The sequence below is a fragment of the Coloeus monedula genome, assembly GCF_965178545.1.
Source record: "Coloeus monedula genome assembly, chromosome: 4".
Classification (NCBI taxonomy): Eukaryota; Metazoa; Chordata; class Aves; order Passeriformes; family Corvidae; genus Coloeus; species Coloeus monedula.
In genome coordinates, this window is record NC_138784.1 from 23,946,275 (window position 1) to 23,960,854 (window position 14,580).

At 46.0% G+C, this 14,580-nt stretch overlaps 1 protein-coding gene across 11 annotated transcripts in view; it reads right to left on the reverse strand.

Annotated features, from left to right (window-relative positions):
• Positions 1–1,254: 1,254 nt before the first annotated feature.
• The window catches only part of RBFOX2 (RNA binding fox-1 homolog 2), a gene marked incomplete at its 5' end in the record, with an annotated part of 172,308 nt that continues 158,982 nt past the window's right edge, over positions 1,255–14,580 (reverse strand). For 8 of the 11 annotated variants that reach the window (XR_014226347.1, XR_014226348.1, XR_014226349.1 and 5 more), the window contains one exon: positions 9,689–9,782. Coding sequence is in view for 3 of the 11 variants with exons in the window: in XM_082280459.1 (XP_082136585.1) it covers positions 7,532–7,586; positions 8,705–8,777; positions 9,694–9,782; positions 12,224–12,300 (294 nt within the window). Of the gene's footprint in view, positions 7,587–8,704; positions 8,778–9,688; positions 9,783–12,223; positions 12,301–14,580 lie in introns of those variants that run through there. The other 3 variants (XM_082280462.1, XM_082280460.1, XM_082280459.1) reach the window with 2 other exon arrangements.

Below are 14,580 nucleotides of genomic sequence, written 5' to 3' on the forward strand. Positions count from 1 at the left end.
GCACATTGAGCACTGCTGAATATTACAACACTTTTACTGACTAATTAGTGAACTCCAAGATTTTACAGCTTTGCCTTGAAACGAAGGTAGGCTGGAAGACCTAGAGCTCCTTTGCTGTGCCCCTGGAGCCTGCCTCTGCAATACCTTTCTCCCAGCACAGCAGAGCTTCCTTTCAAGACCTTTCCCAGTTCCACCAATGCAGAATCCCTTAACCAGCTTTTCTTCAACAATTATACAGCCCTGATTGCCAGGCATCTAATTTTAGCAGTCACTGTTGAACATCCTCTTGAGTTATTGTTAGAATGAAATGAGGATCATCTGACAGGAACATATCCTTGGTAAATACTGGGAAGGAATGCTTAAAGAGCTCGCACACCTTCCTGCATCATAATCAACAATCCTACTGCCCAGGGACACACCTTATCCCACCCTTCTTGTTCCTGCTACCTTGCATTTCCAAAAGCAATTAAAGCACCAGCCTCAACTGTACTAGGCATATTTGGCTGTATCATTTTGCTCAGTTATTGTTTCAATAATCACTTCCAATTAGCCACAGGGATTTATTATTTGCTATTTTTAGGATCATTTCAGTTTAAAAGGCATTTGATTACATGGATCTATATTTGCATGACATCTTTCACTGGAGGATTTGTAAGTACTACACAGAATGTGAATGAATTTCTGCTTGTCTGCAGCAACACTCCTTTTACAGGCAGGACAACAAGGGCAGTGATTAAAAGACATGTCCAAACTCCCAGAGGAAATTTATGCCGACACAGGAACCCCAGCTTCCAGTTGTGTGTTAACTATTAAACCTGTGCTAACACAGATGGAGGGAGCGAGGGTGGCTACACAGGCACTAAAGGAGATGCCGACACCGTAACTTGAAGTGGTTGTCTCTCCTTTCACTAACAGGCTCAAACACCAACTAGGCTTGGAGAGAAAAAAAAAAATAAAAAGGCTTCTTATTAAATACCAAACAATTGGCCCTTTTCTGCTAATAAGCAGCAATGGGAAAGAATGGCAGGGAAAGGTGTGGATTTTCTGAGAGGTTGGTATAGGAACAGATGGAGCTGGGATTTTGCCAGCATGACTTGCCAAGGCTTCACCCTTTATCACTGTTAAGAAGATCCAATCTCCCGGCTTGTTCTTCACACCAGCTTCCCTTCTTTGCGTTTTACCTGCCAAGGAGATGCACCAGCAAAATTCATCCAGATGTGCTGAAAAACAGACAACACATGGGAGCCAGCAGACTGGTGTTTCTCTCTTTTATTTAAAAACAGTGCTTCATTACCATTTGCAAAGGGTTAGGAAGGGTTTCCCCCCTTGCTTAGAGTTTATAAAAGCCAGCAACATGATCAATAATTTATACACATGGATAGTAATACAAAAAAAAGGAATAAAAGCTAAAGATCTAACTACTCCAACCTTCACAATTCCAGCTACTTGATAATAATAGGAATAACCCAATGAATACTGTATGGTCTGAAAGCTACTATACAATATGATACTTAACGAGGGAGGGCGGGAAGTTAAAGGCTGTCACAAAGCCCTGGGATGCAGATACTGCTTCTCCAGAGTCAGCAGGGAAATGGGACCCTGGGCAAGCGGCTCGGGCGTCCTAGGAAATGATCCAGGGGAAGGGAACGCGTCCCACGTGGGACACGTCCTGTTCCCCAGCAGTACCTGGCAACGGGAGGTGCTGGGGAGACTGCGAGAAGGGGCAAGTCTGTCACTGCCATGGGAGGTGCTGCGGCATCTCAGCCTCGCACTGAAAACCTCCAAGTCTCAAAGAAATCAGCCTGTGAGGTCAGTAAAATACTCCACCAGCTCCATATCACTCTACAGCCCTGGTTCTCATTTGCTATCAGCCCCAGGTTTTAGCTCCAGCTATTTACAAGCAGGATTTATCATACTAAAAAAAAAGAAACAACAAAACCCAACAAAAACCCCAAACAAACAAACAAAAAAAAAACCCAAGGAAAGAAAACAAAACCAAATCATATCCCCTGGGGTATAAGAGGATGATTTCGTCACTTGATAATGCAGCCAAATCGAGCTGCCAAAACTACAACACTCACACACAAAAAATACTGTGAACAGAAAAAAATAGAAAAACATGACCAGAACTGAGACTACTCATGTGGGAGGCCTGATTTCTGTAAGGAATTTACTCCTCAGGGAAGCAACAAGCCCCTCCACCAGCAGAGAACTGGGAATCTGGCAAGAGATTTATTGACCCACTTCAGAACAACAACAAAAATTTAGAAAGAAAAAACATTCTTAAGATTAACAGGCATTTTGCTGACTCAGACTGCCAGCCAAATGAATATCTGGGTGGACGGCTTTAGACACCAGCAATCTCCTGGTGAAATCAGGCAAGGTTTTTGGCTGATGCATTCCTGCTCTACCACGAGTTGAGAGGCAGCATGGGAAGCTGGTCTCCTGCACAAGCCTGGGCCAGCTGCAGCCTGTGGCCCCAAGAGGTCAACCACTGGCAGCACTGGCAGCCCCAGCAAGAAGTTGTCTTCCAGGGTCAGCAGTGGCAACAGAGACGAGGCTTGACCATCCCAAGTCCTGTTTAGGGTGCCATTAATGCAGGCACTGCAGAGGGACAGGGGCTATCCCAACAACTCCTGGCTGGAGCAAAGCGTACCAGGCAGAAACCCCACAGCCTGCTTGCAAAGGGCCCCATTTCACACTCTGGCTATCAGACTCCTGCTTGCCTTATTGACTGGAGTTTTCATTGCAGAAGAGAAGTTTACTGGGGTTGGAGGGCGGAGAGGGCAATCAGTAAGGTGGGGATGGAGGGAATGGGCTTTTCAGACATTAACATCACCAAAAATAGTGTTTTATGCAACAAAGAATCAAGTCTCACTGGTGTATACTACAAAATGTTTGACATTATCCAAGAGCATGTCAAAAATAAAAACACAAAGAAGTTTACATTGGATGTTCATCTTGTTCACTAGGTTGGTTTGTTTTCCCCCCCCCTCCTATTTTAAAACAGTGCAAACAGGTAAAACACTTTAAAAATCACCCCTCTGCACCAAGGACAGCATTCCCCCCGCCAGGCTGGAGGTCACAGGCAGCAGGCCCTCTGCCAGGCTGCCTGTGTGCTTTCCCTTTGGAGCTAGACTCAGCAAAAGCACTCCCCAGAGCTGTTGTTTGGGTTTCCCTTTATTAAATTCCTAAGTGCTCCCCAAACCTGTTTTCCACTTGCCTCCATCTTCGTGGCTAGGATGGGAAGATACAGATAGGGATGGGCTGGGGAAAAACGTGGGTAGAACCAGGAGGCTCTGTTTTGTATTCCCCACTGATGGAGTTCTGGGTGCTGGAACTGAAAGCCCAGCAGCCAGTGTCTCTTTTCAGGCAGGGAAATGGCTTCATTAACCGTTCCACAACCAGCACTTGAGCCAGCTACTCAGAAAACCCTCCTCAGCTCTTGCTGTGCACTTCACATCCATGGATCTCAAAATGGGTAAGAACAGGGGATAAACTTCAATTTCACTTTAGGGACGGGGAAGCGAAGTCTAAAGTAGCAACAACACTGCCCCACAGGGAGCCTTGAGGGGTCACTGACAGAGCCCTGTCCGAAACACAGGTCTCAGACTCTGGAGCCAGTGCTCCTCGCTGGGCAAGTCTGCTCCCTCTCAGGCACTGGAACAGCCAAGCCACAGCTATCTTTAAACATGGCTTTGTCTATCTGAGCTCATGACACAGGATCCACATAACTGCTTAACCTGGGAAAAGCTGGCTATAGCAGGCTCATACCGAGCTCCCCATCGCCTCCAGGTCCTGTCATGGCTTTTCTTAGAAAAGCTAACCCACCTACAACAGTGCAGCCTCCCAAGCATGGGGACTGGGACAACAGTTTGCTCATGTGCTGGGCATCAATATAACTTATTCCCACTTGAGAATATGCTATACCAGTAGAAGTTACTTTGTACCAGCACAACTGTAACTGCAAGGAAATACAGACCAGCACATCATATAAGTCAACTCTTCAAACCAAAATTTCATCTGTATGTCCTCATGTACTGGCTGGACCTATTGCAAGACAGTACAAACAGCTACACTTAAAGAAACATTTTTTTCTCTGCATCAAGAGGAATCCCAGATGCCACCAGGCTAGAAGGTGACAAACAGCAAGCTATTTGCCAGGTTGCCTGTGCGTTTTCCCTCAGAAAGCCAAACCCTGCTTTGCAAGGGACCTGTGACTGCAGACCCATTGCACGGACAAGCACTAGCTGCCATCATTCTAACAAGCCAAGGCCCAGTTCAATTTATTAAACGTAATTAATTTTGCATAGGGAGATATAGGCTTTGTCCTCACTTCTTCAGAAGATGGATATAGCCACACCTTGGCTACTCTGAAAGCATCTCTAGCCAGTTCATAACACAGAGTGAAACTGGAGCTGTTGTTTGCCAACAGGGAAGAAAGGCTGAAGAGCTCTCCTGTCACGGCACAACATTCACTCAAGAAACCTTGCCATGCAAGTTTTTGGGAGGTCTGGTGCTTTGGACACCTGGAACCAGCGAGCTACCTCTGGTCCCCAGCCATGCAAGTGTCCCAGTGTCCCCCCTGCAGCTCAGTGCTGAGAGCAGGAAGCCGGGATATCAGCAAGCTCCCCCAGGGGAAGATCTTGCAGCATTTAACTGCAGAGCCATAGAGACACTGGCTGCTTAATGCACCAGAGGAGCCCAGCAGGGAGGGACCAGAGCAGGCCAGGCTCGCATACGGGAGGAATCAGGCTGGATGGTCTAAGAACAGGTATTACTCGGAGATCGGGGGACCACGGCCCCCCAAAGGTTGGGTGCTTCTGCACTAAACCCCTCACATTCCTAATATACTTGGGCGGGCTGAAGCTGCCATGCATAGACTCTGCCAGGAGGCAGAAACGGGGCTGGCCTTCCCCAAGGGAGGCCAAGTGGCGGGGGGGGGATTGCAGGTGGCACTGCCAGGGCAGGGGAGGGGACTCAGGGAGGAAGAACCCAGCTTTTGGGGAGCAGCAGTCAGAACCAGCTGAACTGAATGTGGGAGAGGGGCAGTGGGGGAGCAGCTGCCCCAGCAGGGCTCTGCAGATGCTCCTGGGCTCGTAGCCTGAGGAACTGCCTGCGGGAAGGGGAGGGATGGCCTCGCTCAGGCCCTCCATCCACAGCAGGGAGAACAAGTCCAGTAGAGGTTTTTGCTGCATCCCAGCTCCACAAGTCCCCTGGCTGCTCTGCAGTGGAACTAACTCCCCTTGAATATGACTATCTCTACCACAAGTCCTCCCTCTTCTACCCCAATTCAGGCAGTAAAAGCCCCCAAACACACCGAGTCTCCCTCATTTCCTAGATTTTGTGAAAGCCCCAACACCCTGTTCCCCCCCTCCCTATTTTCAAGCTAAAATATTTATATACAAACAACAAAAAAATTGTCATAACAGCAACAAACCAAACTTTGGCTTGGAAAAAAAAAAGTAAAAAACCAACAATAAAACCAGGAAAAAAAAAGGTGGCCAACAGGCTGGCAGTTTGGTGTCCCCTTTATCTAGCTATTCCTCCAGAAAATCAATAGCTTCAGGGTCCCTAGCTTAACTAATGGCGTTCCCATTCTTCCCATTTGAGGTGCCTCCACTCTGCTGTGCACAGAGAGGCTCCATCTATCACTGGGGAAGAGCAAAAAAATGTGTGACTGTGTGTGGCTGGGCCAGGACACCTCCCCAGGAGCGGGACCTCTGCTTGCTTAGTGTTAAATGCAGGAATTTTCCTATTCAGCGGTGGATGGAAAAGCAGGTGTTCGACAGGAGCCGGAGAGGCTCCGCCAACAAACCCACACTCTAAGCTGCCCTTCTGGGGGCAGTGGCTCACCCCAGCACCAACCCATGGAGTCGAGGCAGTGCGGTACAATTACACTTCTGCATCTCTCCAGCATGTGGTTAGAGCCTGCCTCTGACCACTGGGGTTACTGGGAGCACTCTAGGAGCCAGCAGCTGAACACAGAGGTCTGGAGAGCAGCAACTCCGCATCACATCACAGCTCACAGTCCTCTAAGTGTGCTGTCTTTGAAATACAGCGAATTCTCTGTATGTGAGAGCAGAAGGGAGATGGTCTTGGGAGTCGTGGAGCCCTCGGCTATTTAGTCTCTAGCCTTCCAAGTCTTCTAATATGTAGTGTCTATATGGACTCAGCAGACCAGGTGCACAACTTTCCATGAGAGGCTGGGCAAAACAAACCCAGGGGCTCCAATGCAGCTATGGAAGGGCCTGAAACAGCTTGTGGTAGGAAGTTCCTATGAATTCAGAGCTTGCACGAACTGCTTCTGCCAGACACAAAACTACTTCAGGATCACATTTAGATGTAAAGGATCCTCTTCCCCCACACAAACCCACATGCTTGTCCCTCAACTCAAGCAGCTTATGCGTGACTGGTTTTTCCTCACTCACGTTATTTGAAATAGAGTAGTTGCAGAAGCACCTAATCAGCCCAGGATGAACAGGAGCAGAGCCCTTGCACGCTGGGCCTCAGAGCGTGTGCCATGCTCAACTCTTCTGCTCGCTTTCTTCCTCTGCGAGGCTGCAGGTGCTTCACCTCCCCAGGTTTAACCACTTGCTGCCCGCAACAGAGGTACTCTGCGTGATCCTGCACTGCATCTGCCACTCCTCGAGGAACGAAGGGGAGGAAAGGGACAGCAAGAGAGAAAGATCTTCAAAAGGAGGAATGAAAACCAAGACAATTACAGCCACCTGCAGTGGACAAAAGTCAGCAAGTAAAAGTTCCGTGTGTGGGGAAAAGATCATCCTCATCAAAAACTCCTTTCAAAGTCTTGTCCCCTATACAGCAGGTAACAGCTGAAGTCTTTGGGCAGGTTGAGGGACTCTTCTCTTGCGAAGTCTAAAGTTCTTACACTGCTGAAACTGTCACAACCTGTGCACATCAGATGGTGATGGAAACAAGGAAAGTTTCTGCATTTCCCCCATTTCCAAACGCAAATGACTACTTCCCACCAGCATTCAGGTCCCAGCTACAGCCAAAGAGTGCTTCCTTCTGCAGACCAGAAACACGGCAGGTGGAGACTTCTCCCTCACGTCCCCCTGTCTCACAGGCACCAAGCACCAGACCCAGGGAAGTAACTCTGTCTGCGTGTTCCTGATTAATTGCATGATATCAGTTTCTAACAGCTTTCCTTATCGCTAATCGCCTTTTCCGTGATTGGTAGGATAAGCTATGCACCAACATACAGACACGGAAATGCATTATTTTTACCACAGTTAAAAAAAACCCAAAAATGAAAACAAAAAACAAACAAACAAACAAAAAAGCACAATCTTTGGAACAAAAGAATTAAAGGCAGAAATTTAAAGGAAAAAAAATACATATTCAAAGAACATAGTGAGGTATAAAAAAGTATTTTCTCTTTTGTTTTTTTTTGTTTTTGTTTTTGTTTTTGTTTTTCCTCCTCAACTTGCTATAGAGTTCCTCTACTAGTAAATATTGCAATAGCCAGGCCTCATGAACTGGGGGGGCTGTCCCATTTGCAGGGGGCTCACGTCACTTCAGTAGGGGGCAAATCGGCTGTATCCACCTCGGTATAAACTCGCCTGCAGAAATGAAATGGGAGAAAAAAAGGTTGTTAGGAGGAGAACTGTGAAGAGATACCCAGGACTGCACCCAAATGCTTCTGGCAGGACCAACGGGCCTGTCCTGGCACTGACCCACCACCATCAGCACCTCAAAGAAGCAAGAGAGAACTCTGCCTGCAAAACCAAAGATGTGGCTCAGGAGGGCATGCTCATGGCCAGCCAGCTGGAGGTGAAGTTTGGCAAGTCTTGGTGGAAGGGAATTCAGTACCACAGAGGGGACTCACCAGTCCTAATCTCAAGCCACTTGTCCAGGCTGCCTTTACAGATTGCGGAGACCAGGACTTCTAGGATGCTCTTCACCTCACCTCAAGGTAAAGGTCTAAAATAGATATGATGACTGGGTACCCTAGAATTACCTGCTTTTCTCTCATTGACTAAAGAGAATCCACAGGATGAGCTGAGGCTGAAACAGAGGTGCTACACTGCAGATATCTATTTTTAGGTGTCTTTTTCTCTGAACACATTTGTATTCCAGCCTTTGCAACAACACAGATACTGCACTGGCTAGCAGATGGGCAAGCATATGTTTTCAGCAAGCTGCTCCACTCCCCTCCAATGCCAGCATACCCCATCCTGCCCTTGCGTAACTACTGCTGGCAGGCAGGACACCGAATCCTTCCACTAGTGCAAGAGGGAACCAAGTGAAGCAGCTCTGCTGCAAGATGTCACAAGAACAACTTATTCCCTTGCTTCCTAGAACTGAAAATGGCAAGAAAGGGTATCCTGAATCTCTAACTATTGCTGATTTTTGCTCTATGTATCACCTCAATACAGTTCTACTGATTCACCAACAGTGTTCTGGCTTCTGGCAGTTCTGGTCGCTTTTCATTTTCATTTTTCTTTGTAGTAGATGATGTGCAAGACCAAGTAATAACTGGTCTCCTACAGCCTGGTTCCTTTCTTAGTGCACACATAGATATGAATGCCAAACAACTGGGAACCCAGCACTGCTGCTAAGGACCTCCTCTTTCAACAAAGAAGTTTTTCTGGGTGAAGTTTCACTGCATGATACCCAGCAGACAGCTGTTCCCCATGCTGGAAATGAGAAACAGCCCAAGAAAGAAAATCCCACTTACCACAGCGCCAACTCCGTAGCTAGCGGCAGGGGCAAGGGCATGGTAAGGATCTGCTGTGTACACCCTGCCATAACTGAAGAGAGGGAGAAAAGATATAAAAAGAAAAAAAAGTCACTTGGGAGGGGCAGAGAAATAGCTGTCTGACCACAGCAGCATGCCCTTGCACACACATGTATGCATCCACGCACACACAGGCATGCAGGCAGCCCCTCTGCAGAGAGATCCTACGGGCATGCTGCCATGCATTCTATGAGATGGACAAGAGAACGGCCTGCCAGGAGGAATGTGGCAGAGGCCACGAGCCTGGCCTGCAGGAAAGAGGTCAGCACCCTTGAAATGACAGCTAGTGCACCCCTTACCTTTGGGTAATTGCATGATGCAATTAGGGAGGAGAGTGACTGCTGGCACTAGTGCTACTGGCACAGTAACAGCTGCTAAATGGAAAGCAGTGAGGAATTCTCCACTATGAGAGGAGTATAAACTTTAATGGGCTTACATGTGCTAGGATTAAAACACGGCCTTACTGCACAGGCAATGAAAAATCTTAAGGCAAGCACTCTGATGAAGACAATCCTTTGTATCTATTCAGAGCTGCATGTTAAAGCATCCTAGAGCACTGCATGAGCCGAGTCATTTTTACTTTATGATGGGGAGAGAGACACACCCACAGATTAAGTAACCTGCCCAGAGCCAGATCTCTGCCTCTGAGGGTGTAACCATGGTGCCTGCTTTGTGCAGAGAACCACAAGGATGGGGAAGAGGCCAGGATCTGTGCCAGCTCACATACACCGAGGGCAATACTGCCCAGGAGCAGAGACAAACCGTGCATTCAAGTCTTCCGTGTCGGGTGGTGCATGCATGCGCGCGCATGCGAGTGCAGGTAAGACAAAGAAACGGGGGCAAGAAGCAGAAGTTCTGTGATGGATCAATGCTCCTTGAATCCCTGAGCACAGCAAGCGAGCCCCCATGGATACCTCTCCCTTACATACCCATCGCTGTAAGCTGCTGCAGCGGCTGCAGCGGCCGTGGCTGCTGTTGCAGTAGCAGGCTGTGCATATCTGTAGGCTGCGTATCCACCCTGCAGGAGAGAAGAGAACTGACTTTACAGATACCTGTCCACCCATGCAGAGCATAAAAAAAAAAATTTTAAAAATGTCACACACATCACAAGGAGAGGAAGTGTTTCAAACTGCATCAGCTCCCATGTCATGTCTATCGCAAGCATCACCCATTAACTCATGTATATTCCTTTCCTTAGAGGGACCAGGGAGGCCCTTCCATTATCCTCTTTAGCAGAAGGAATACACTAAAGGAAGACTGAGCATTATAACCCTGCAAAAAATGCAATTTGGCATGGAGGAAATGGAAACAAGGAAAGACCCAGAATCTTGCATGCAAGGTAACTTTTATGGCCCCTTCCTCTTATGGAGGGGAAAACAGAGGTGGACACCTTATATGAAATATTTTAGAACGGGGACCATTCAGAGAAATTCCTATTTTTTTTTGTTTTACCCTCTCTTTTTTACAGCCCAGAAAACCCAAAGGGCTCGAATTTAATTGGGTCCACAAGTGCAAAAGTATCAATAGCCAGAGAAGGCAAAAAGCAATCAGAAAAAGATGGTCAGAGAAGACAGTCCCTGGTGGTTTCAGGGCTGTCAACAAGCAAACCAACATTGAGGCCAACCAGACTGTTCTCCCCTCCTCTCCATAGAAAAAGGAAACAGGTCAAGGGAATTTATGCCAGAAGAGTCTGTTCTGCTGCTGCATTTCTGCCCATGCTACACACTCGTAGCAAAGGTGATCAGAGGTAGTTACTAAAAACGTACTTAACAGCTGTCTTGTCAAAATGTGAATTCTGACTCAGAGGAAAACCTGTGAGTCTCCTCCTGGAACTCCCACAAGGAGCTCTTGGGGCAGAGCAAGGCCTGCGGTACTAAAAGACCAAGGCCAGCCACCTTTCAGACCAGGGACAAAGGTGGCACAGCAGGCAGCAAAGGGGGCTCTGAAGCCCCCTGGTTAGATCTTTATTGTATCTCTGAACACATTTTTTTGAAGTTGGGGGTGAGGGCTTGGTAAATGAACCATAGTTTTGACTTTCTAGAAACACAATGAGCTATAAAAACCCATCAGAAAATTCCAGATTGCTTCTGGTTATTTTTTTTTTTCTTCCAATTGACATTTCAGGGTTTGAAGGACCAGGAGGCAGAGTTATGCTCTTCCCCTCCAGAAACAGCTCAACATACCTCTACCACTTCTTCCCTATATATTTTTTGCATATATGTAACTAAGAGTACAAGATCAGCTCCACTACAGAACTGTGTGTTTGCTCAACAATTCTCAATCTGGACCTGGGTAGCTTTTAAATTAGAAGTAATGATTTTAAATTAATATTGGTTTGGTTTGTGTGGCCTGCATTAGCCTTGTGAAGGCTAACATGCTATCCAAAACATGTTTGCAGACCCTTTCCTACTCCAGAGAAAAGGGACTTGCAGCCTCTTCAATCTTCTAGTTAACAGGAGAAAAAGCAACACAGATCTACACCTGTGAAACATCAATCACCACATGGCCTGGAAGAGATGTCATGTTACAGTTTAGCCCTTTTAATCTCACCTGGCTGTTTCAAATCCTACATTTTGGATTGATGGTTTGGGGATGTTTTGCTTGGTTTTGCCATGGTGTCATTTCACCACCATGTAAAATGTGAGAGAGCCAAGAGGAATGAGGTGCAGCCTTAATTCAAATCAAAACTTCATTAACCTCACCAAATTAAGACAAAACTTTGTATCAAAGCCATTGTGGTATTCCCCTTAGGTTATGAGCTTCCTGAACCCTTGGTTTGTCACTTGGGCACAGTGCAGGAGGTATTTTCTCCAGGCACCACCCTCCGCAGGGCACCTCGCCTCAGCATGCACCCTGATTCCCATTCTGCCCCACACTTTCACACTTGCCAGTCACATTTCAGATCAGAAGCCACTTCAAATGTGCCTGGCACATACTCTGAACATGACAGCAAGATGCAGTTTGAAACCAAAAAGGCTTATCATATAATTGTCTTTTAACTCATGTCTCTCATAAAGGAAAACAAAACAGAACCAAACCAAACCAAACCAAAAAAACAAAATTAAAGAAGAAGAAAAGAAGGGCTGGAATCAGGTGTGGGAGGGGGAATGGAGTAACATTTATTAATCAAAATTAAAAACTAAGCATGCTGACATCTGGAGCTAGAACAACCAGCAAAGTCACCACGTTCAGACTCATATTGGCTAGTTCTATCCATCCCAGCATTCTCTTGGGACAGCAGTTCGCCCTAGGCTCTACCACAAGCTCAGTGAAGTACACAGCCTCAAGTACTAGAGCGTGCAGCCACAACAACCTGCTATTACGGAAACAGTCAGTCACCACTGGAGTTAACATTCCAACCTTAACGACTCCCGCAGCACCCCGCCCTCGCCCCCCAGAATGGCTCCCACCCTAGCCCTGTCCCACACCACAATGTTAATAATTATAACAAGCAATAACCCATCTGTTATATCAGAGAAGGGAACAGAGACTCCACTGAGAGATTTAGAGCGGGATGTTAACATTTCTTCAGTCAACTGCACAACAAACAAAAAAAAAACAAAACAAAACAAAAAAAAAAACAAAACAAAACAAAAAAACAGGAGAAATAATTCATTGGAGAAATGAAGTTAAGAAATAGCTGACGTGTATTGCTTTTTAACCATGCACTGATGCAAAATTGAAGCTACTGGTTACTTAAAAAAGGAAAAAACAAAAAAATCTTAGGATAGAGGTACACACGCACAGGCAGACCTGCTCATTTCAAAGCGATCTGCAAAGTCTACTTATGTGTACTTCAAATAAAACCAAGAATGGGGATTATAATGGCATGGTGCATTCCTGTCATAGGAGCAATGAGTGTGGACAGCTGGGAGATTTCTGAGACAGGGATGTATTTATTAGCATGACCAGCAGGTCCAAATACACCAAAATACGGTGAAGGAAAGAGGAAGACCTCTTGCAACTATTACTCGTTTTTTCATAAATCTTTTCACCAAGCTCTGGGACCATACAGAGCAGACACTGTACAGGTTGCCTTACCCAGCTGATGCTCCTGTTCTCCATAACCCAGGATCCACCTATGTAATGCAATAAATGCATCTAAAGCCTGTTCAGCTTGTCCAATGCACCAGATATCTTCTCCTGCTATTCCTGTCACACAAAACTTGTAACTGATATGCAGAGCTCATCCACAAGCTCAGCTGCAGGGTCCTACGACCCCTAGAGATTTCTGGTGCTACCCACTTCAGGTACTCCAGTAAATATAAACCGTAACAGCATAGAGCAGCTGCAACAAAGAGGAAAAACCTTGTTTCCAAATGAAAGAAATAATTATTTAAAAATAAATAAAATTTTAAAAAAGGCCCTTGCTAGCTTCAACACATTCCTTCAGTGCCAGAGCCAAATTGCAACAGAAGAAACCACTGAGTGGCATAGTGCCTGAAACTCAGGACAGCCATGCAAACTCCCACTCCACCTATTTGGTTCCACGGGGACAGGTTACCCTTGTAGGTTCAGTTTTTAAAAATATTTAGTCTCACTTCAAAAGAAGTAAGTGTGGCTGAGTTTCTTGCAAAGACGTTATGTCAGAGGCATTTCCATCAATGGGACAGTTTAATTACTGCCTCCATAAGGAAATGGGAACTAGTGAGAAGGCTTATGCATTTTTACTGGGCATTAAAAACAACCAAAAGGACTGTGTAAATCAAGATTAGCCCTTTTTGGTACAGGCTTTGGGTTGTCTGGGGAGCATGTGAGAGAAATGAGCACCAGCCTAAATGCTGCTTTATCTTGAGTCAAGTTCTCTTTCTCTGTCTATCCGGCCTCCCAGTGTTGCTGGGGCTGTGCTGGACCTCTTTCCCCACATAGTGCTTGAGCCTACAGACCTGAGCTGTCAAACAGCTATATTGCTTGGGTATGAACAAAAGCCCAAATTTAAAATGACTCTTCTGTGATGTTACTTGGCTCATCAACAAAGCAATCTTTTATTTTAAAATTCCTTCTTTAACATTAAATGACAGCTTTTTCAGTATTTTCTTGTATTTTCTGAAATAAGACAAACATGGAAAAACAACATATACAGGAAGCTGCAATCCCAACTAAAGCAGCATTCCAATTACTGAGTATGTTAATGAAAATAAATTAGCATTTTATGCAGTTCAGCTCAAGTACATCTTTTCTTCCACTCTTCAAGTCTGTATCAGGTGATCAATCCAACGAGAGCAGGAGGAAATCCAAAACTACAGCTTACTATGTCAGTGTGGTATAAACCTCCCTTTTCTTTTTCCCTTCCTGCCTTAGAAGGGCACACAAAGTATGTCACTGGCCCTGTTTACTCCAAAGAGCCTTTCTGCCCCTAGGATGCAAGTGTCTCCATAAGCCTGGAGAAATGTCTAACTCATGGTACCAGATAGGTACATTTTACTGCTTGCCAGGTTTAGGCAGCGAGCCCAATTTTAGGATCTTTTATTTGTCATCTCTCAAATGTGTCTTCTCCACCCCCATACTTCGATGTAACAGAAGCTGAGAAGCAGAAAGGGCTAGAACCGCTTCTGGTATTTCTGTATTAGAAGGGTGGCATACGTGCACCAGGAATGAGCATGAATGAATTAAAAGAGGTGACAGGACAACCGTGTCCACTGCAGCAGGTGCTTCTACATGGTAATGGGACAAGCATGACCTTGTTAACCCTTCCACTGAATTTAAGTTTTATTGGTTTTTAGTTTTTTGTTGGTTTTTGGTTTTTTTTTTTTTATTTTGAGTGAAATGCCACTTGGTATGAAATCTGGACACACGCCGCCCTGCTACAGCGGGGG